The sequence below is a fragment of the Volvox carteri genome (assembly GCF_000143455.1).
Source record: "Volvox carteri f. nagariensis unplaced genomic scaffold VOLCAscaffold_125, whole genome shotgun sequence".
NCBI lineage: Eukaryota > Viridiplantae > Chlorophyta > Chlorophyceae > Chlamydomonadales > Volvocaceae > Volvox > Volvox carteri.
This window is the reverse complement of record NW_003307668.1, coordinates 1-22,307: the sequence shown is the minus strand read 5'-3', so window position 1 is coordinate 22,307 and position 22,307 is coordinate 1. Positions and strand designations below refer to the sequence as shown.

The window sequence follows — 22,307 nt, the reverse complement described above, 5'->3', positions numbered from 1 at the left end:
CTGTTCAACCTCGTCTGCTACTTGTTCATTACCCACAGAGTTCGCCATATGCGTTAGGTTAGTAACCGGGATGATTAAATGATTACCAATAGCATTCGCTGGTGGTAAGTCCGCCGGTCTTGTATTGCGGGTGAATGTGCCAAGCGGCAAGAGCTCAACCTTGCGATCGTTGAGTCGTTGTCCCGAGGCTGCGTGGAAAACATCCATGACAGCTTTGAAGCGGGGAATGTCCGCTAGGCGACGTAAAAAGGCACCACAATCATCCGCATACTGTGACGCAGCGAGGTGAATGTCACGCAAACTTATGCCGATTTGTTGATATTGAAGCCAAGTTAGTAATGCTTGTGTTGGCGCAAGGTATAGGATGGGGGCAAGCGGACAGCCTTGCCTGACGCCAGCCGCTATAAGAACCCAGTACGAAAGGTAACCATTGACAATCGCCGCTGATTGCGTACTAGTATGCAGACGTCGAACCCAAGCAATAAAGCCCACACCTACACCCAATTCATCCAGACACGCGAACAGAAAGTCTCTATCTAGGGTATCGTAGGCTTTGTAGAAGTCAAGGAAAGCTGCCACACAAGTACGGCGCTCCATACGGAGAAGCGCGGGCAGCAGTTGTAAAAGGAGCACACTATCCGCGATTCGCCTGCCCGTGAGGAAGGCTGTCTGCTCCGTGTCTATGACGTGGTTAAACAGCGGCAATAGGCGTTGCTTGAGAACACGTGCGAGAGTGCGATAGTCTGTACCAAGCAGCGTAATGGGTCTATAATTTCCCGGCACCGTAGGGTCATCCGCTTTAAAAAAAGAGGAAATAATGCCGTCCAGAAAGCCAGTCGGGACCCTATCTAGTTCCCCCATAGCTGTAAAAACGGCAGCCAGTAAAGGTGCACAGTTTGTACGCTGGTATAATTCCACCGGTATTCCGTCGGGACCCGGAGCACGGCCCGGGGCTGCCGCCTGGAGGGCGGCTTGCACTTCCTCTACTGTAACAACCTGCGCTCCCGCCCTAGCCGCTTCTTCTGGTGAGCACGTCCTACCCCTCGCACGGAGCGCTTGGAGGACACGTGACCGCGCAACTGGGTCAGTATGGGGCTGTGCACCTATTTGTTGCCAATAATCCGCCATGATATTAGGAAGCTGTTGTAAATTGCTACACAGAGTACCATTAGGCCTTCGTAGGGCAGTGATTCTGCGAGTTGCTAAGGGTGGCCTAAGTTGGTTGGTTAGTGCTGGGCTAGGTCGTTCGCCTGTACGTATCCAATTGTAACGGGTGCGTCGTGTGACGCCTGCTACAGCCCGGTGTGCCGCATCTGCCTGAGCCGACCTGGTGAGAACCGCCCGTGGAAGAGCCGAAGCGTCCCCCTCCTCCGCTTCCGCCAGGACGCTGTCGGCCTTTGGAGCCTGGTGCTCGTCCACCTGCTCAACGCATGTTTCGCTATTCGCTCCCTGAGCAAGAGGAAATGCAAAGGCAAATTTCGGATCTTTTGGAAAAGGGATTTATTGAACCTTCGTGTTCGCCCTTTGGTGCGCCTGTCTTGTTCGTTAAGAAGAAGGATGGCACTTTACGTATGTGTGTTGACTATCGCGCAGTCAACAGCCTCACGATCAAAAATCGTTTTCCGTTGCCTCGGATAGATGATTTGTTGGATTGTTTGCGAGGTGCGACGGTTTTCAGCTCACTTGATTTAACGCAGGGTTATCACCAGTTACGGTTAAATCCTAGCGATCTGGAGCGTACCGCGTTTCGCACTCCTTTCGGGCATTATCAGTATAAAGTTATGCCTTTTGGCCTGACTAATGCTCCTGCTGTTGCTTCCAGTCTGCCATGAATCAAGCCTTGCAGGGTTTGCCGTTCGTGGTAGTGTATCTGGACGATATTCTGATCTTTTCGAAGACCACCGATGAACATGTTGAGCATCTGCGTGCAGTGCTTGAACATCTCGAACAGCGTCAGTTCTACTGTAAGCTGTCCAAGTGCGAGTTCTTCAAACCGTCCGTTTCGTTTTTGGGACATATCGTATCGGCCGACGGTGTACGGCCCGATCCTCGGAAGACTGCTGTTGTCCAACAGTGGCCTGTGCCCAAGAATGTTTCGGAGCTTCGATCTTTCCTGGGTCTTGCTAATTACTTCAGGAAATTTATTCGTGCGTATGCGGCTTTGGTTAAACCGCTAACGGACTTGCTTTCTCCTAAGACTAAGTGGTTTTGGTCGGAGAAATGCGACGAGGCTTTCCTTCGTGTTAAGGAAGCGCTCACTCAGGCGCCAGTGCTTGCTTTGCCGGATCCTCGTGAACCTTTCGAGGTGATCGCGGATGCTAGCGACTTCGCATTGGGTGCAATTTTGCTCCAGCATGGAAGGCCAGTGGCTTTTGAGAGCCGTAAACTGATTCCTGCTGAGTTGAACTACATCGTCACTGAAAAAGAGCTCTTGGCCGTCGTGCATGCGCTCAAATTGTGGCGTTGTTACCTCGAAGGTGTGAAGTTTACGGTCGTCACAGATCACGAACCTAACACCGCCATGCGCCGTAAGTCTCTGTTGTCTCGACGTGTGGCGCGGTGGTCGGAATTTCTGGAGTCTTTCGATTTCGAATGGCAGTATCGCGCGGGTCGTTGCAATCCTGCAGATCCGTTGTCTCGGCTTCCGGGACACATCGACGTTGAAACGACGAAAGTTATGACGATTAGTGCTCAACGGTTGGGAGAAATTTCTGCCTTCCGTGACACCACCTGCGAGCTGAAATGCTCTTTTTCAGCGTTCGAGTCATCGGTACTTGATGGGTATGGTATCGATCCTTGGTTTAAAATATCAGAAAACACGGTTGCATTATCGCAACGTGGTCAATTCTGGTATCGAGGAGATGCTTTGGTTGTGCCAGATCATGCTGATTTGCGTACTACCGTTCTGCGTCTTTGTCATGACCATCCGTTGGCAGGCCATACGGGCGTGACCAAAACTCTTGATTTGGTGCGTCGTTCGTTTTGGTGGCCTAGGCTGCGTCAATCGGTCGCAGCGTACTGTCGTACGTGTGACAGCTGTCAGAGGGTAAAGGCAGATACCAGTCTCCCTGGTGGTTTGCTTCTTCCGCTGCCGATTCCTGATCAGAAGTGGTCTTTCGTGACCATGGATTTTATTACTGATCTGCCTCCCGATCCTGATGGCAATACTTCGATCTATGTGTTTGTGGACAAACTCACCAAGATGGTTCGGTTTGTGCCCTGTAAAGCCTCTGTTGACTCTGTCAAAGCGGCTGTTGGCTGTACCCCCGCCGCAGCCCATGCATCCACCGTGCCATGCCCGAGCGAGCGCCCCGCCCACCCACCCCAACCTGCCTACAGCTGGCGCGCTCTATGCGAGCTCCCCTGGGGCGGGTGTTGGGCGGGTGCTAGGCCCATACCACCCAAAACGCTGGTGTCGGTATCGGCTGTTCCAAAAAGCAGTTCCAAGCCATCAGCGGCGTCCATGTCACCCACACGGTTCTGAACGACTTTCCTGTTCTTATGTTTAATTTGTGTATATTATATTTAATTTGTGTCAGTTTGTAATGTGACTTTAGTCGGAACAGGGTGCTGTTTGTGTTGCGCTACCAAAAGCAGGCGCCTCTTCTTTTTGGCACTTTCCGAAAAGAAGAGGCGCCTGCTTTTGGTAGCTTTCGCCAGACGCTTCCTCTTCCCGCGGCCGTTCCATGAGCCCGGTCTTGCAAGCAAAGTTGTATGCTTTCCGTTACGTCAAAACAGCCACCCATTCGTCCGGGCCTGCTTGCCGCGTGCGGCTGTGGCCAACATGCCCTCCGGCGCAGCGCGCTGGCACACCGGTGCCTTTTTCGCCAAACAAATTACATACACTTGTACAGGCGCATTTTGAGAATCGCACGCGCGCATCCGCGCGGTAAAATTCGCGCCTGGCTTTGGGGCATCTTGTAAGAAGGGTTTATTCGGCACAGTACGACCGGACACATTTGTGTGAGGGGCTGCTTAAGGAATATATTACTTTATAACACTGCATTCAGCTCCAAGAAGTTAACGTAAAAATGAGGCGAACTCACCAGAGCTGGGACCCGGTGGCGGGGCAGCAGTTGCAGCACCTGTACATCGAACAGGGAAAAAGAGGGTGAATTACGCAGGTAGGTCATTTGTCACGACATAGCAGGGGTGTGCTCTTTTGGCAAAGGAACACACAGATGACCAACGGTTCAGAAGACCGTGCATGGTATGCAGTGTAGCGAAGAAGCGCGTGGCATTCTCGTCCAGAACCACTGCGGTAGAAGCCGTGGATTTGGCCGTTCAGCATGCAAAAAATCGGAGGGGCATGCAGCTACCAAAGCCACCAGACTCTTCGCAAACACAACAATGCTCATTGGAACATAACGGTGAAAAACCAATGCAGGTCGGTATGTAAGGATGAGCACATGCATCCTGGATTCCCGATATGTGGCGGGTGCAGGTAGAGGCGACGCGCCTTGCATGTAGTAACAATCTTCATGCAGCATTCTTAACACCCAAGCTAGCTTCACGCGCAAGTTTGCAAAGGCAACCTGCAAAACCTAGGTTTGGAACTCGCCACCAGCGTCCTGTCTACTCTCAACCACAATGCCTAAGCACCGCAGCACAATTGTGGCACAATTCTCGCAGGGCTTGACGAGGCCCTAACGCCCTATGCGTCCAATGACACTCCTAACAGCTCCTTGCGCAACTCTTACAGGTTGGTGGCACAGAAACCGCCCTTAGAATTTACCTAAGGCCTGCAGAATGCTGACCACCACGCCAGGCGCCAGACCCGCATCGACGAGATCTTCCCGTCTAGCTGCACGCAGGCGTGCAGCGGTGCGGAATTTAGCTGTCCACAGTATCTTCAAGTCATCTTCATCTAAATCAGCGGAGTCTAAGCCAGCCTCTGTGACGGCAGCGCACATCTGCTGGCTCTCATTTGTCGTCAATGAGGGTCTTTCCATTGGCCAGCGGTTAGGAAATTTTCAAGTTTTTCATGAACAGTTAACAAATTTCCTTCATTTTATTTTCCATTGGGACCACTGTACACAACTTTTATCGGACGTACGGATTGTACGCCATTGCTCACTTTGAAGCAGGGAAAGAGCGGGAACGGAAATTTGCGAAAGCGTAAATTTGCGAAAACAGTTTCCGTCCGCATCCGCAAGCAGAGTCTGGTTTCGCGGATAGGAGGAATCTGGTTCCGCACTTCTCGCGCTTGCGGTACGGCGGAAGAATGAATGTGATTCATGCGAACTGTCAAGCGACGCCGGGCATTCCGGTATGATTTCAGGGTTAGTGATTGCATTCGCAGGACCCTTGGCTCGATGACTTTCTTACCCTGATGTTGGGTAGCAGGGGTCGGCAAACGCCGCTGGTAAAGCGGGTCCTTCCGTTGTACCCGTTGCACAAATTGCAAGACGACCGGAGGGCCCTGACTCGAAGTCAGCCCCACCCTGGAGTTAGTTGGTACCGCTTTCATGTACTTCCTCAAAGATACTGCTTCTCTAGTACTGTGATGTTTTATTTGTTGTATTCAAGATAACTGAACTGAACTTGAAAGGCGCCACCACAGTTGCCGGTGCCATTAAAGGACACCCGTCCTGGGACACAGGCTCAGGCACAGAAATAGACTTAAAAGGTTACATAAAACATAGCTATAAGCGTAAATAAACAAAGCCATCGAGCTTGTCCTGGACCCGAGCCATCTGCTTGCATCGCGAAAACCACGCGTCGCGCGACGCAATGTCAGTAAAGTTTGCCATCGTCACAAAACAGCAAAGCAAAACACATGTTGGTAAAACAAACAAAAACGGGGATAACGGCTCGCCGGTCAACACCCTCGCTCGCGGTTGAGTTTCTAAAAACACAAAGGGGCTAATGTCTCAACACAGCTATCAAACATACACACATCTATATGACTACTCCACAATAACACAGTAGTCCTCATCGTCTTCCAACTGAACCGCCGCCATGCCAGCCGTCCCCGCGCCGATGCCCGTCTCCGCCGGCTGAGTCCGCGCGCGCGGCGCCAGCGGGGGCAGGCCTGTCGCCCGGGGCCCTGCCGATGAGCGCAAATACCGGTCAGCTTACAAGCAGCCACAAACAGAGACATTGGCGCTCATTGTCCTCTGCATGTTACATCCTGCCATACTTCTGCAGTATAAACGTCCCTGTACCACGATGTGCCCGCCAGCCAGCCAGAGCTGTCACAGCCCCATTTCCCCCCTCCCCTTCCTCTGGCATCCCTTCTACCTTGTAGGGAGCACCGAAACTGCGTTTCCGGAGAAAGAGCCGCACGGCAGCGAACTCGTACGGCCCATCATGGCAGCACCGTAACCTTCACTGAGGGTCCTTTCAGACCACGAACGACACACACATACATACATACGTACATACATACACTTATACACACGCGACAAGATACGATAGATCCGGAAGACACGCTGGCTGCCCTGACGCAACACGACACGGCACGGCACGGCACCTAACATCCCCGCTTTCCCGCTCCCCATCCCCCGGACCCGGCGTGGCCTCAACCCCCCAACGGAAAAAGAAAGCGACGAAGAGACACGTACGAGCGGTGGTGATTTTCAAAGAATGATTAGTTCTGGCTTCGAGCAGGTGCTTATATATGTCATGGTAAATTACAGGCCTAGTTCCCCTTCATGCAGGGACTTCTTCTTGTCAATCCTGCCCCCCTGTAACACTCGAGCTAATTTACAGCAATGCCACACTTCCAGCCAATCAAACCCGATCCGCGTCATGCCCCACGTGTCGCCCCACGTGTCGCCGGTTTCCTCTTCTTCTTCCGACCCGGCCCCCTGGCGGGCGCCAGCTCGCCTCCGACCTCGGCCCCACTCCCAGCCTCCTCCTCCTCCTCTGTGTTCATGCCCGGCTCGTCCCGCTGCCGCTGCCGACGCCCACCCTGCAGGGGCTTAACCACGCGGTCTGTGAGGCGCCGCCGGTCCGTGGGACGGGCCGCCCGCGCCTCTGGCGAGGCGACGAGGCCCTCACCACTGCTGCTGGTGTTCCGCTCCAGGTGACGAGGCACACGGGGCCACTCTGCCACTGTGACGGGGCACCCCGCCACTGTGGCTGCCTCCCTCCTCCGCGCCAAAATGCCCAGTATGTGATCCATGCTGCTCTCCAACTCCGCCCATTCCCCCGACGTCAGCTCCTGCTGCAAAGCATCCAACTGGGAGCACAAGTCACGAGCCTTACCGCGCCGTGTGCCATCAAAGAGCGCACTGGCTGTGGCTGTGGTGCACATCACCGCGGGCCCCTCATAGCGCCCTGCACCCTGTGCAAGCTCCCGCATAAGACGCGCCTCTGCCTTGCCGATGTGCATGCAGCCCTCCAGGCTGCCTGGCGCGGGCGCCCACTTCTCAACCGGGGGCATGGTCCGGACCTCCGCCTCGTAGGCGGCGAGGGGAAGAGAATGTACCAACAAACGCAGGTCCGCCTCACTCACGGGCCCAGCATAGACGACGGGTCGTTGGTGCCGGCTGTCGCCACGTGCGTAGGCCCGCCAGTTCTCCGGAAGCGCCTTGCTGACAACTGCGCTGTGCATGCACATCCCGTGTGCAGCAAAGAGGGGGCAGGAGCAGACAATCACGTCGTCTCGGAAAGTCACGGTAGCGCGCAGCTGGCACATGGCGGGCTTCTCCATCCCAGCGTCCCGAGATGTCCGGGCCGCCGCCGTCAGGAACTTCGGCTGCGTGGACAGGCTGCGGAAGAGGACGGCATCCGGTGGCAGCACCGTCACCAACTGACCCACGTTCTGGAGGGCGACAAGGGCGCCCGCCACGATGCGCTCCTGTGCTCCGACGCAACCACCACCGTGCAGCTGGTATACGGCACGAAGGTGGGAGCAAACGATGCCCACCACCGCGACACGGCACGTACATGTGCTGTCGCGATGTAGCCCCTCATGCGCTTTCCACGCTGGCGGTGAACGCAACCAGCCCCACTCGACCGACATACTCCCCCTTGACGACGAGTACGGGCTGCCGTGCATTCACGTCGCGCTGTAGTTCTCGGCGGGGTTGCCCGCCGAGTGGATCTACCCTTAGGTTTGCTGGCGCAACGTACCGGCCACCTTTGTACCGTGTCGTTGCGAAGTTTACACGCTGCCGCGGGCTGGAGCTGAAGCCCATGCATGTGCCCACGCTGTTCGAGCTGATGTTGAATAACACCTTCCTGGCTCTGATGGTGGGCGATACTAGAGATATCGGCGCAGTCGGCCCCGGGTGGGCCAGTGGACGCGCCAACGCAGCAAATGCTGGCAGGTCCGGATGGGGTGGAGGTGCCCCGCCCTGTGCGGCGGTCTGCGCCCCGGTGTGCTCGACAGCAACACCGGTGCCCGCGACCAGTCCTGCTGCGCCAGCGCCACGGACGACAGTATCGGACATACTGTCACTGTCCGAAGCCGTGTCGCTGGCGCTGCCGCTGTCGCTGCCGGCAACGAGCTGGCCATACCACGAATCATCACTACCTATAGTTACAAGTTACAAGTTCCGCACACAAGTGCGGGTGTGTCCGTAAAAGCCGGGGGGGCCATGGACTATAGACCTAAGTATAGAGCTAAGTGATTCGGTGTCAGACATTTTGTTTATTTACGCTTATAGCTATGTTTTATGTAACCTTTTAAGTCTATTTCTGTGCCTGAGCCTGTGTCCCAGGACGGGTGTCCTTTAATGGCACCGGCAACTGTGGTGGCGCCTTTCAAGTTCAGTTCAGTTATCTTGAATATAACAAATAAAACATCACAGTACTAGAGAAGCAGTATCTTTGAGGAAGTACATGAAAGCGGTACCAACTAACTCCAGGGTGGGGCTGACTTCGAGTCAGGGCCCTCAGGACTGCGTGCGCAGAAATTCATCATCGCTGGTACGGCAGCCGTACGGCAGGGTGCAGAAATTCCCCCCAAAAGGCAGGTTTGCGCAATAATTGGGCGCAACAAGACAACTGTCGCTTTAACAGTGATGGTGTAACGTAGTAAGTTTGACACTCTTTCCTCGGCTTTTACCAAAAAAATTTCCATACAGTTATTCGACCCTGGCACCAGTACCCGTGACAGTGATTCAGGGTTTTCCGGCCTCTGTTGGGTACTAAGACGACCTTGTTGCGGTGTTGGGTTGTCCGGTTTCCCAGATGCGGGGATCCGGTTTGGGTTGTGCCCCCATCCGTGCGAATGCTGGAGTGCAACGCTGTGCGCCCCAGACTGGCATCAGACTGCCACTAGATCAGACTTGCTTCTCATTGTAAGTCAAGAGATCTCTTTCCTTGCCAATCCCACACGGTTTTGTACCCCAATAGGCATGCTCGCATATCTGGGTATTTTGTTGCAGCACCTTCGGAGGACAGCGGCGGGTCATTAGTGAACAACTGATAGTGGGAAATGGACAAATGACAGTGATCCTCGTCCGTCCCAACCCCTTGTGTCGAGACTAGACAAGCGGCCCTCCTCGTTGCAGCCCCTCGTGTGTCGGGAGCGGACAGCAGAGGGTTGCAAAAACGGTCTAATCCCCCAATCCCGGGGGCTCAAACCAAAACTTGAAAAGCTGGCGTGTGATTTGAATGGTGTGCGACGCCCCCGTTCACCTTGAGAACGCTGCTCCAGGGCCTTACCCCCCGCTCTCCCCCACATACACACGCACACAGGTGTGCATGGGCGGGGTGTCATGTGTAATGTGATGTTGGGGGTAAATGGCAGTACACTTTCGTGTTCGACCCGGATATCAACCGGATGATGCCCTCTTGCATTTGCCCGCAGGACGCTGACGACCCCTCCGACCTGGTGTGTCTGAGGACCCGGAAACTGCGTTACGGCAACACGTTCAGTTACTCACGGGTGGGTCGGTGGGCAGCTTTGGATATGTATGTGTGTTGTTGATGTTGTTGATGTTGTTGATGTTGATGTTGTTGATGTTGTTGTTATTACAGAGGGCTACCAAGTTTCTATACCGCAAGGCAAAGAAACCCCGAGCCAAAGGGCACATCGCCTGTTTGTGTGCGTGTGTGTGTGGTTCGGTGGGGGGGGTCCTGCGTGCATCGTTTCCTTGGAAGTTGGGTCTTAAGTTGGTCTGGGCCGGGACTGCTATAATCTTTGGTCGGCCACCAGCTTTTGTGGAGGCGGTGGGGGACCCACCCGGATCCTCACACGACCAACTGGGCAACGCAGGGGGGGGCCGGCGCTGCGGGGGGCGGATGAGGGAAGGGCGGCGCTGCGCTGGGCGGCGCAGGGGAGGGCGGCGTGGGGTGGTGGTGAATGTACGGCATTCCCTCCAGTTTCCGAGTCTTAATGTACGGTGTTATATACTATGGCCGGCGGCGGTGACGACTCCTGGCTGGAGTCGACTCCTGGCTGGCCGCCCTCTGCCGCCTGCCGTACATCTTCTTCCGCATCGTGATCACATTACGGTCACAAATGCAGACACACATGCAGACATACATGTACACAAATCAATTCCTTGCAAAAAGCAGCCCGCTTTTCAAGGCGCATCAGGTCGGCGTCACAGCAACCCCAAACCGCTTTCACACACTTACAAACACTGAAGGGCGACTGAGGACGACGGTGGGACATCAAGTCCGGGTCCGGGTCCGGTTCGTCAAGCCGAGATGAATATCTGTCGGTCTGTATTACCCTCTGTAGGCAAGGAATGTACTAGATATGCATGTATGTATGTATGTCCGTTTGCCTGTCTGTCTGTCAGTCAGCTGGTCTGTGAAGCAGCAAGTAGTAAGCACGTTTTGAAAGCTCCTGACGGGCTTTATGTCGTACCAGCCGTACGACTAGCTGCCCCATCTTCCGTCCTTTCTCGGTGCCCTTATTGCAGTTTGCACCTTGAAGCTGCTGCTGCTGCTGAGCAACAGCCGTAAAAGAGTTTGCAGCGGATCCAATCCAGCTCCAACCCTGAAATCCACCTGTGACCGCTGTGAGAGATCTCCAGAGATCCAAATCCATAACCCAGTTCTCACAGTCACTCCTTCCCCTACTTGAAGTAGTAGGCCAGTGATAGCAGCACGTAGAGCGCAATGAGCTGAACCCCCAGCAGCCAGTGGGAGGTGGCGCCGGCCGTCACGAAGTTGGACTGTGCGCCGGGTGGGGTGGGGTGGGGTGGGGTGGGGGGGTTGAGGGTGGTGTGGTGGCGCTGAGGGACGGTGGGTGTGCAGTTGGGGTGGTGTGAGGTACCCCCTGTGGTGCCCCCGTCCAGGACCCCGGTATGGACCCCACACAGCCTTGCGAACAGCTCGCGGGAACCCCCCCACCCCACCCCTTCCCCCAATTCCCTCCCCATTCTCCCCTGCCCGCTGTTGCTCCTTCCACTCTCCCCCCAAAACGCTTCCTCCCATAGACATACATACGTACATACATACAGGCGCACGCACCTGCGCCACGGACAGCATCAGCGCCATGGCGGAGAAGGGGTCGAAGTCCAGCGTGAAGGGGTGGTCTGAAGGCGGCAAAAAGGAAGGAAAGGAACCGAACACGAACTGGGTCAGAGGAAGGGAACCCGATGTGGTTGAGGTCGGGAAGTGAGATCGCCTTTCCGGAAGTGGTTGACCACATTCCGGATCGAGCGCATGTCGGAGTCATGTCGGTTCGAAGACAGATTTCGGAGCGGAAAAGATAAATATACAGAAAAAGATAGAAAAAGAGGGGAGACTGGCGGAGGCGACGGTGAAGACGAACGTGCAGGAGGGGCTGACTGACAGGCGCTCCACTCCCTCGCCCCCAGCTCCCGACATGTATGAAACCAGCTAACCAACCCAACCAACTTACCTGTAATCCAGCCAACCACCACAGCAAAGGGTACGGCAAATAGCGCCACCTGAATGGACGAGCCGACCGCCACCCCCATAGACCTGCGAGCACACACGGGGCGCACACACGCATATAAATACAGACATACATACATGCCAAAATATGTAGTATATTTGTGTGTGGCAAGTCTATATGTATATCTCTCTATCTCTCTATCGCTCTACAGCCATCTAGTCGCCCATTCCCCCCCCCCCCTCCACGTGGCCCTAACCCCCCACCCACCCACCCACCCCCACACGCGACACCTCTCGCGGGTGGGGGCACTCACAAGTCCATTTTGTTCTTCGTGGCCACAATGACCGCCGTCATGTGCTCGCAGGCGTTACCCGCGATGGGCAGCACGATGGTGCCCTTCACTCAGACCGGAACTGAGGGAAAACGACCAACGACCAACGACCAACCACCAACCATGGACGAGCATGTAGGGCCAGGAATTAAGGATATTTGAGTGACAGGCATGTACAGGGATCATGTGTGGGGTGTGTGTTTGGAAGGGGATGTGCCGCCGTGGTGAGTGGTGCGGCCCAAGTAGTGGTGTTATGTTGTGTCGTGTTGCGTTGAGGTGTGACACACGAATAGGGTGGTGGTGGAGATAGTGGTTGAAGGCGGGGGGGTGTGTGGGAGGGCCCGCGCATAGAGGTTTGCGAGGGCGCACATGGACCCCTAGGCAAGTTCAACTAACCAACCAACGAACCGACTGACCGACCTGCCCACAACCCAATAAGATTACCAGACCCCGTTTCCCCTCTCCCTCACTCCCTCTTCCCTCCCCCTCCACCTGCACCGCCCACCTTTTGCTGAACTCCGTGAGGGAGGAAGTCAGGTACCTGCGGGCGCGCGCGTGTATGTACGTATGTATGTATTTGTGTGCGCACATGTGTATGTGTACGTGTACACACATATGTGTGTGGGTGGTGTTTTGAGGGGAAATGGAGGGCGGAGAAGGTGAGCAGGAAGCGCACCGCACTGCACCGTACGGCGGTGCGCGTTGTGTGTGTGTGTGTGTGGGGGGTCACGCGAGGGGGATGTCGTACGGGGCGAGGGGCGGGGTGGGAAGTGAGGAGGGAAGTAAGGTTGGGTGTAACAGCGGGGGCACAGGAAACCAGACTGGCGGTCGCAGTCGCAGTTCCCGGCGCCGCAAATGAACATGGTTTACAAATTGGGTTGTGTGGTGGTGTTGGGGTTGGAGCAGGTGGTGAAGGCGTGGGGGCACATGGCGGCTCATAATCAGCTGCCTGCCTGCCTGGTGGCTAGATGGAGGGATGAATGGATGCATGGATGAATGGGTTTTCAGCGACCCGACCAGCCCCTTCTCCACCTTCACCTCGGGCGGGGCTCCGTGAGGTACACCCCACCCTGTCCCCCCCCCACACACCCTGGTTTCCCCCCCCCCGCAGCTTACTCAGACGCCGCCGCCACTGTGAGCGTTACGACGGTTAGCAGTGTGAGTGACGTCACCAGACTCATCATGGGCTCCTGACTCTCCAGGGGGGGCCCCCCACTGGCAGAGGACTCCTCGGGAGTGTCCTGGCCGGGGAGGGCGGGGCGGGTTAGCGGGTCAGCGGGAGGGGAGTACGTGTGTGTGTGTGTGGGGGGGGGAGAGGGGCAGCAAAATCACGAAAGGAACCCACCAAGTGCCTACTTCTGGACGCCCCTCCCTCCCTCCCTCCCTCCCCTTTCCCCCCCACCGCCTAAACCCCTCCGACCCCACCTCGAATAGGTCCGTGTGTGTGTACAGCTGGAAGCCCAGATAGCAGCCGTAGCTGGGGAAGGGGGGAGAGGGGAAGGGGGGGAGGGGTAGGAGGGACGCGAATGGGGAGATGAGTTGTGATCCTCGTAAGGAAGAACCCCCACACCCACATCCCCATCGAGATTCGCACCACGCTGGATTGGTGGCGATTTCTGAACCCTCTGTCTCTGCGGATGTTCGGGTGATTGGATGAGGAGGGATCCTAGAAGGCAGGATCAACCGCCTTGGACTCCCAGTTCGTATGGCGTAGTACAGTGTGGTAATGGTGGATGGTGCTGTGTGGTATGATAAATCGTAGGAATGACAATGTGTTCAGATGGCCCAGAAGCCTCCCACTCTGTAACAATTCAATTCAATTCAATTCAATTCAACATCCCCATCAGAGAAGGCCCGGGTACGGCTCGGACTGGTTTTGCCTTCCCTTCCTTAATCCCTCTTCCCCCCTACCCCCTGCCTTATACGGGGCCCCCCCCACCCCCGGTCCCACACACACCCCACACTCACCACAGCAGCAGTACAACTGCCGTACCCCGGCTAATACCCAGCACCAGCTCACTGTTGCTGTCCACATCCCCCGACCCAAACAGCAAAGCCGCCCCCGCGGGGATCAGGAAACCCAGAGCGGCCAGGAAGAGCAGTGAGCTGGGAGGGGGAGGGGGAGGAAGAGGGGGAGGGGGTCAGGAGGGGAGAGGCGGAAGGTGTCGAGGTGGAACATGCCTGAGGGTTACAATCTGCAGATGTCCAAAAATAATGACAGGGAAGCCAACCGCCAACCGCCAACCAACAGAACGATCTTTGCTTTTTGCTGCTCGTATGGTCGTGTGGGCGCATCCCCACGATTACGAGTCGTGCCCCAGGCTACCAAGAGCTCTTTTCACACTAGAACTTCTTCTCTCTAGCCGCCCCCCTTCCACATCTTCCTTCCTCGCCCCCTCCCCTGCCCTCCCCTGCCCTCCCCTGTTCTCCCCTGCCCTCCCCTCCCCTCCCCTGCCCTCCCCTGCCCTCCCCTCCCCTCGGCCACAAACCCATCCAACCGCACGATCCAACCCTCACCCAGACGCCTGGCTTCCGGTCGCATTGAATTTTTGGGTTTTATTGAACAGCCCTCCGAAGAAGAAGCTGCAACCTGTGGAAATATAAAACCAAAGCCAAAACCAAGGGGGGGAGGGGCGGGGGGGAAACAGTTTGTTGGCTTCAAACCTTGCTGGGGTTGTGTTGGGAGAAAGTGAGAGGAGGGGAGGGCATGAGGAGGGGGGGGGGAGGAGAGGTTGCACACTAGTCGTCACACACCAACGGTCGCACACTAACGGTCAACAGCAAACCGCCTTCCTTTGCGCCGACCTTATGCAATTGGCCGGCATCGACTCTCGTACGAAAACCGAATCTTAACCACTGCCAACCACCTCAACCGCGAACTTACCCGTGACCAGCAGCAGGTTGGACAAGATGCTTCCAAGCAGGGAGGCCGCCACTACGGCGTACAGTCCGTTGAGCAGCGCTGCGATTGACAGAATGACCTCCACTATGTTGCCAAAAGTGGCCTTTAGGAGGTCGAGGAGGCGTGTGCGGGGGTTGAGAGAGGGAGGGGGGGCGGGGAGGAGGACGACGGGAGGGAGGGAAGTCAAGAGTTGTGTTGTGTTTTACTTTTGTTGTGTGTGTGGTTGTGTGGTTGTGTGAATGTGTGTGAATGTGTGTGAATGTGTGTGTATGTGTGTGTATAAATGTGTGTGTGTGTGTGTGCGCGAAGCTGTGTATTTTACGTAATGTGGGAAGCGGACGTAGGTGTCTTTGAGGGTGCTTGCTTGGGCGTCCCCCCCTAAGTCGCGGACACCCCCCCTCAGTCCCCTGCTGGTGCCGCACCCCCCACCGCCACCGCCACCGGAGGGACTTCATCGTTTCGAACTCAGGACGGCGGCAGTTCATTCCTCCCGGGAGGGCCCCCCCCTGGTCGCGCTTGCTTGTGCGATGTCTGTGTTCTAGGTTTCTTACTCTGTACGACCCTTCCGCCTGCTCCTCGTCGTACAGCGCTTTCGTACCCCACTCAAGGACTCTTTCCCTAGGCTCTCTTCACCTCTCTGCTGTGTCTCCGTTATCTGTGTCCGAAGTTATATGTGCGCGTGTGTGTATGTATGTGTGTGCGTACCTACCTGTCCGTCTGCCTCTCCCGCTATCTGTCTATCTGTCTGTCTGCACATCTATCTATCTGTCCACCTATCTGTCTGTCTGTCTGTCTGTCTGTCTCACGTTTATGAGCCCGCCAATCACTGATCCGTATCTCAGCGCCAGATCCTCTGTGACATCGCCCAGGATGAGCGCCAAGGGTATGAGGGCGAGAAAGTTCTGGACACGCGTGCGGCAGGGCAGGGCAGGGTAGTGGAGGGTAAGTAAGGGGGGGTAAGGGGGAAGGTAGGGGAGGGGAGGGAAGGAGGGAGGGTTGGGCACATGCATGGAGCGAAGAAGAGAAGGAAGCCGGGGCGCAAACCCAACATTCATGCGCTATGAAGGACAGGCACATGCAGAGACGGATGGACCCATCACGGAATGTGGGACTGCAAGGTAACGCCACGACCGTTCCCCTCCCCTCCCTTCCTTAACCCCGTCTCCCCTCTCCCCCGGTCGCCGTCTCCATCACCCAAACCGGGAGGCAGGTTGGGGGTGGTTTAGGGGTTAAGCGGTTTAGGGGTTTAGGGGGAGGGGAAAGGAGCCTCTTTAGTGACTTGCTGTTCTTTTTCTCCCGCCTCCTCCATTCTCTCGCCTCCTGGCCCTTGCCGCCCTATCCCAAGCACAGCTCTCCCCTTTCCCTGGATTCGTCCACCAGGATCCACCTGTCAACCCTGTACGAGCCCAGATCCTTTCCCCCATCAAGATCCAGATACAAATACAAATGTAGGCGCTCCTCACCAGAACGAACACGTACTCGGCGGTCCAGTTCAGAGCACCAGCAATAAGGCCCAGCGGGACGGTGACCAGCAGCACGTTGGCCCAATTGCTCAGAATCTCCTTCAGGGCCCGAGCGTCGCTGCGCCACCATCTCCGCTTTGTGCGAGTCATGGTCAAGGACCGATTCCGTGCGAAGGCAGCGCGGCGAGCAGCTGCATCTGCCGTTGGTTCCATGTCCCGAGGACTTCCATAGCTTGTCGCAGCAGCATGAGGACCGGATGGCTGGGGCTGCAAGAGGGCCTCGGTATCTGCATTTAAATTAATGAAGTAATGAGGGAGGGTGCTTGGCCATCGGCGGTGTCGCTTGTTTTCGCTGACAACCTCTTTTAACGGAAGTAACATCCTCTGTAATGTACGCCACCGTATACCCCTGCTCACCTGGCTGCTCAATCAAATCTTCTGATTCTTCTTCCTGGCGCTTTGCAGCTTGCACTTCAGCACGTGTCCACCCCCGGCGCACATTGAAAGCCTGACTTCTTGACTGCATCTCTTACAGGGGACTATGAGCGCGTCCTCAAATTATTTTAATAGATAAATATTTATATTGTCGCTTAGTGCTCTCGGCGCGTGGTAAGGTTCAGTTCGCCCGAGTTGCTGGACTCCGGTTGAAAGGCACTCCTATATCAGCGCTGAAAGGTGGCTGAACACAGCAGTCGCTGGCCCCTCAAGGATGGTGCGCAACTTTGTGAAAACGCTGTAACGTTGAAGCCCTAACCGAGCTGCGCGCCAGGTACAGCAACGGACTGGATTCAGGACGAGACGAAGCTGCTTCCACAAGCAAATGCCAATCTATATGGACAAGTGCGTTGTGCACAGCTGCAAAGTCGAATATAAAAAGTAATGCGCAATTGTGACAAACAGCAATTGAGTTCATAAGGCTCGCAAGGCACTCTGTGAACCAGCTAGGAACGAACACGGCCTGAATTTCATGTTGTAACAATCCCGAATCAATGCAGGAACTACATACGATATCTGGATAGCAGGAACTCGGGAGCATGGATTGAGGATTGTGAACGCGGCTTGCGGCCGCGGCTTGCGTTTCGCCGTCGACAAAAACTCGACCGCTTAAAATTTTTTTGGCCGTGTTACTGGCTTGAGCCTCCATGCCAGGTGGACGCTGGTGGAGACAAGTGTGGTGCCGGTTAGGAATTAGTTACAATAGGGTAATGGCTTTCGGAGAGGTGGGTAGAACGAGCGGTTAACGACCCGCCCTTACAGGTGAAACGGCCTCTTGTGCTTTATCCGCAACAGCGAATCGATGTAAGTTGAACATATAAGGCAAACAGGTTAGAACAGACTCTAATTCAGAACTATACGGAACTATCCGTACTCCCAAGTGCCAGCTTACACAATAACTCGTCGTACAGCCCAAACTGAAATCCATGACCTCTCAGGCAACCAAACCCATTGCGTTTAAGATATTATGGCATGGCAACCACACTGGCTCACCCCAGCTCATCAGTAGTACACCGTTTATTTTGGGGAACAGGCTCCTGCTGCGTCCACGTCTATGACCCCCGTGTGGATGAGCTCAAACGCTGTAGTCACACGCTCCTCCGGAGGCAGGAAAGGAATGACAGAGTCCAACTGCTCCTTCAGGGCCGAAACAGCGGCGCAGTTGGAACAGTGTTCGCATCCACACCTGTTCCTCCTCCGGAAGCTACTCCAGCTTCAACGACCCAAGCGAGTAGACCGTTTCTCATGTGCCTGGCGGTGCCGCGCCTGCGGGTAGCGGGCCTGCATGTTGCAACAGGAGGGAATGGAATATGAGCTGCCCCTAACCATGTTCTCCATGCAAGCCCTTAGCAATACAATCCTTCATCAAAGTCAAAGCACCGTTGCACACACAGCTAGGCTATGCAGCCCAAAGTGCATGAAAAGCATGAAGGCTTTTAGCAGATGTCAAGCACGTGGTAACTGGGCCAAATCCCCCACCTGTGTAACTGGGCCAAATCCCCCACCTGTGTAACTGGGCCAAATCCCCCACCTGTGTAACTGGGCCAAATCCCCCACCTGTGTAACTGGGCCAAATCCCCCACCTGTGTAACTGGGCCAAATCCCCCACCTGTGTAACTGGGCCAAATCCCCCACCTGTGTAACTGGGCCAAATCCCCCACCTGTGTAACTGGGCCAAATCCCCCACCTGTGTAACTGGGCCAAATCCCCCACCTGTGTAACTGGGCCAAATCCCCCACCTGAGTAACTGGGCCAAATCCCCCACCTGTGTAACTGGGCCAAATCCCCCACCTGTGTAACTGGGCCAAATCCCCCACCTGTGTAACTGGGCCAAATCCCCCACCTGTGTAACTGGGCCAAATCCCCCACCTGTGTAACTGGGCCAAATCCCCCACCTGTGTAACTGGGCCAAATCCCCCACCTGTGTAACTGGGCCAAATCCCCCACCTGTGTAACTGGGCCAAATCCCCCACCTGTGTAACTGGGCCAAATCCCCCACCTGTGTAACTGGGCCAAATCCCCCACCTGTGTAACTGGGCCAAATCCCCCACCTGTGTAACTGGGCCAAATCCCCCACCTGTGTAACTGGGCCAAATCCCCCACCTGTGTAACTGGGCCAAATCCCCCACCTGTGTAACTGGGCCAAATCCCCCACCTGTGTAACTGGGCCAAATCCCCCACCTGTGTAACTGGGCCAAATCACCCAGCCCAGCCCACGTGATGAGCTCCTTCCCACGAATGGTGTACACATCGTGCGTGGTGCCGTTCGTAACATCCAACATCACCAGGCACGTCCCGAAGGCATTAGCCGCTAGCCGCTCCATGACTGCCGTACCTGGCCTGTACCTGCTTTGTTCTGCAGGATATATAATCCAAACCAGACGTGCAGGTTAGCTGGGTAAAGCGATTCCACACTGCTGGCTTGAACACATACATACCATACATAGGTCAGGCACTACTAGTAAAGCACGCACCAATGCCCCCGGAGGTTCCAGGATCGAGACCTGTTAGGATCGAAAATCCTTCCGATGCTGGAAGGTAAAAGTGCCTCTAGTCGATGGACGGTGGTGACCTGGGATAAAATTGACCTGCGAGCTGACCAGGAATGGAGTTGGAGCCGCCGTCTATCCGGCAGATTCCGTTGGATGCCGGTGGTGGGCGCTGAACCTGGGCGATCCACTGAGAAGTATGCTAGCGTGACTGGATAATGTTCCCCCCAAATACCGGGGAAGGCAGGGTCTGCCGGGTAGCAGCCGCAGGGTGAAGATATGACCCCCCTGTCCCACACATCATACATTATGCGAGGTTATCAATGAGCTGGCCCCCGATGATTCTGCCCATGTAACCCCAGGTGCCACCACGGTGGGGGAGTCAAGGACATGCCGGCGGCAATCAACCTGCTGGCCAGCGTTAAAAGCCGTTGGAAGACCTGCAAGACCCGCATGAACGGGGCATCAAGCAGCTCACATTGCCTGGTGGTCCTCACAATCGCGTGCGATCATCCAGTCGCCAACCAGCATTGCAGGTGAGTGCATAATGAAGACTGAGAACCCGCGCATAAAGTGTATGTAGCCTCTTAAGGAGAGATCAAGTGTTGTATGCAGGCCACAGTACTATATTGGGCCAACTGGCCAGCAGGTAAATGTCGAAATAGGTTTCAGTGCAACCGGCACAATCCAACAAGATGCTCACTGACCAGCCTAATTTGGCATGCACTCTTTCATGACAGGGCTCACTCTGGCTGGTCGACCTCGCCGGAAGGTAAGGGTGTTGCTCATCATACTGGTGTCCGTCATGTAGGTGAAGGGGGGCCAAATTATCACGCACTTCTCATGTCTGTCTGCATGTCCTGACAGCCATGTAGAAAGTGCCCAGCCATGAGGCACCTGTGATATTCCTACATGCATAATACTGCTGTTCCTCGATGCTGCACACCTTACCTCCAGCGACCGCTTTGAGGGCATCCTGGTCACGGGTGAGGATGCTGAGCAGCAGGTCAGGAGGGCCCAAGAAGAGAGCATCGCCATTAACACCTCGCTCGCCGCGCTGGGGCGTGTATTCATGGCACTGTCCAAAGAGGACACTGCACACGTGACGCTCAGGGACAATCCATTGACGTGTTCGTTGCAGGTAAGGTCCAAGGTTGGTAATGCATGTACGGTGTGTGTAGTGAGTAGTATTCGTTGGTCTAGGCCTCCATGTTCATCACATGGCCGTCTTGTCGAATATCAAATCATGATGGTAATGGCCTTGTTTAACTTACCTTGCACAGCACGTTAAGATGCGTGTGCTATGTTATTCTGCAATAACTTAGGGTATCCGTGGTGCAGGTGACGTCCGTGGTGCGGGTGACGTCCGTGATGTGGGTGACGTCCGTGGTGCGAATGACGTCCGTGGTGTGGGTGCCGTCCGTAGTGTGGGTGACATCCGTGGTGCGGGTGCCGTCCGTGGTGCGGGTGACGTCCTTGGTGCGGGTGACGTCCGTGGTGCGGGTGCCGTCCGTGGTGCAGGTGCCGTCCGTGGTGTGGGTGCCGTCCGTGGTGCGGGTGCCGTCCGTGGTGTGGGTGTCGTCCGTGGTGCGGGTGACGTCCGTGGTGCAGGTGACGTCCGTGGTGCGGGTGACGTCCGTGATGTGGGTGACATCCGTGGTGCGGGTGACATCCGTGGTGCGGGTGATGTCCGTGGTGCGGGTGCCGTCCGTGGTGTGGGTGACGTCTGTGATGCCGGTGACGTCCATGGTGCGGGTGACGTCCATGGTGCGGGTGATGTCCATGATGCGGTTGATGTCCGTGGTGCAGGTGACGTCCGTGGTGCCAGTGACGTCCGTGGTGCAGGTGACGTCCGTGGTGCGGGTGACGTCCATGGTGCGGGTGATGTCCGTGGTGCGAGTGACGTCCGTGGTGCGGGTGACGTCCGTGGTGCGGCTGACGTCCATGGTGCAGGTGACGTCCGTGGTGCGAGTGACGTCCGTGGTGCGGGTGACGTCCGTGGTGCAGGTGACGTCCGTGGTGCAGGTGACGTCCATGATGTGGGTGACGTCCGTGATGTGGGTGACGTCCGTGGTGCGAGTGACGTCCGTGGTGCGGGTGCCGTCCGTGGTGCGGGTGCCGTCTGTGGTGCGGGTGACGTCCATGATGCGGGTGACGTCCGTGATGCGAGTGACGTCCGTGGTGCGGGTGATGTCTGTGGTGCGGATGACGTCCATGGTGCGGGTGCCGTCCATGGTGCGGGTGCCGTCCGTGGTGCGGGTGCCGTCCGTGGTGCAGGTGACATCCGTGATGCGGGTGACATCCATGGTGCGAATGATGTCCGTGGTGCGGGTGACGTCCGTGGTGCGGGTGATGTCCGTGGTGTGAGTGACGTCTGTGGTGCGAGTGACGTCCGTGGTGCGGGTGACGTCCATGGTGCGGGTGACATCCATGGTGCAGGTGATGTCCGTGATGCGGGTGACGTCCGTGGTGTGGGTGACGTCTGTGATGCCAGTGACGTCCGTGGTGCGGGTGACGTCCATGGTGCGGGTGATGTCCGTGATGCGGTTGATGTCCGTGGTGCGGGTGACATCCGTGGTGCGGGTGACGTCCGTGGTGCAGGTGATGTCTGTGGTGCGAGTGCCGTCCGTGGTGTGGGTGACGTCCGTGATGCAGGTGACGTCCGTGATGCGGGTGACGTCCGTGGTGCGGGTGATGTCTGTGATGCGGGTGATGTCCGTGGTGTGGGTGACATCCTCTTTGCGGGTGCCGTCCGTGGTGTGGGTGCCGTCCGTGGTGCGGGTGACGTCCATGGTCCAGGTGACGTCCGTGATGTGGGTGACGTCCGTGGTGCTGAGTGACGTCCGTGGGTGAT

At 56.3% G+C, this 22,307-nt stretch overlaps 3 protein-coding genes across 3 annotated transcripts; 2 read left to right on the top strand and 1 right to left on the bottom strand.

Annotated features, from left to right (window-relative positions):
• Window positions 1–5,909: 5,909 nt before the first annotated feature.
• On the bottom strand, window positions 5,910–16,995 carry VOLCADRAFT_108492 (uncharacterized protein; the record flags this gene model as incomplete). Its single annotated transcript, XM_002959094.1, has 17 exons — window positions 5,910–6,049; window positions 6,775–7,718; window positions 8,083–8,485; window positions 9,345–9,378; window positions 9,843–9,995; window positions 10,540–10,555; window positions 10,990–11,084; window positions 11,383–11,447; window positions 11,777–11,859; window positions 13,221–13,345; window positions 13,530–13,581; window positions 14,073–14,210; window positions 14,622–14,694; window positions 14,989–15,109; window positions 15,813–15,908; window positions 16,470–16,756; window positions 16,887–16,995. 17 exons carry the CDS (start codon window positions 16,993–16,995, stop codon window positions 5,910–5,912), a joined length of 2,934 nt encoding a protein of 977 aa, XP_002959140.1.
• A 306-nt stretch (window positions 16,996–17,301) lies between these two features.
• Window positions 17,302–20,594, top strand: VOLCADRAFT_100541 (KifC1 kinesin; the record flags this gene model as incomplete). Its single annotated transcript, XM_002959098.1, has 4 exons — window positions 17,302–17,309; window positions 19,327–19,353; window positions 19,816–19,989; window positions 20,411–20,594. Coding segments are annotated over 4 exons (393 nt in total), but the record flags the coding sequence as incomplete, so codon positions are not given.
• Window positions 20,595–21,756: 1,162 nt separating this feature from the next.
• On the top strand, window positions 21,757–22,173 carry VOLCADRAFT_37598 (uncharacterized protein; the record flags this gene model as incomplete). Its single annotated transcript, XM_002959097.1, has 1 exon — window positions 21,757–22,173. A coding segment is annotated over one exon (417 nt), but the record flags the coding sequence as incomplete, so codon positions are not given.
• Between the last annotated feature and the right edge of the window lie 134 nt (window positions 22,174–22,307).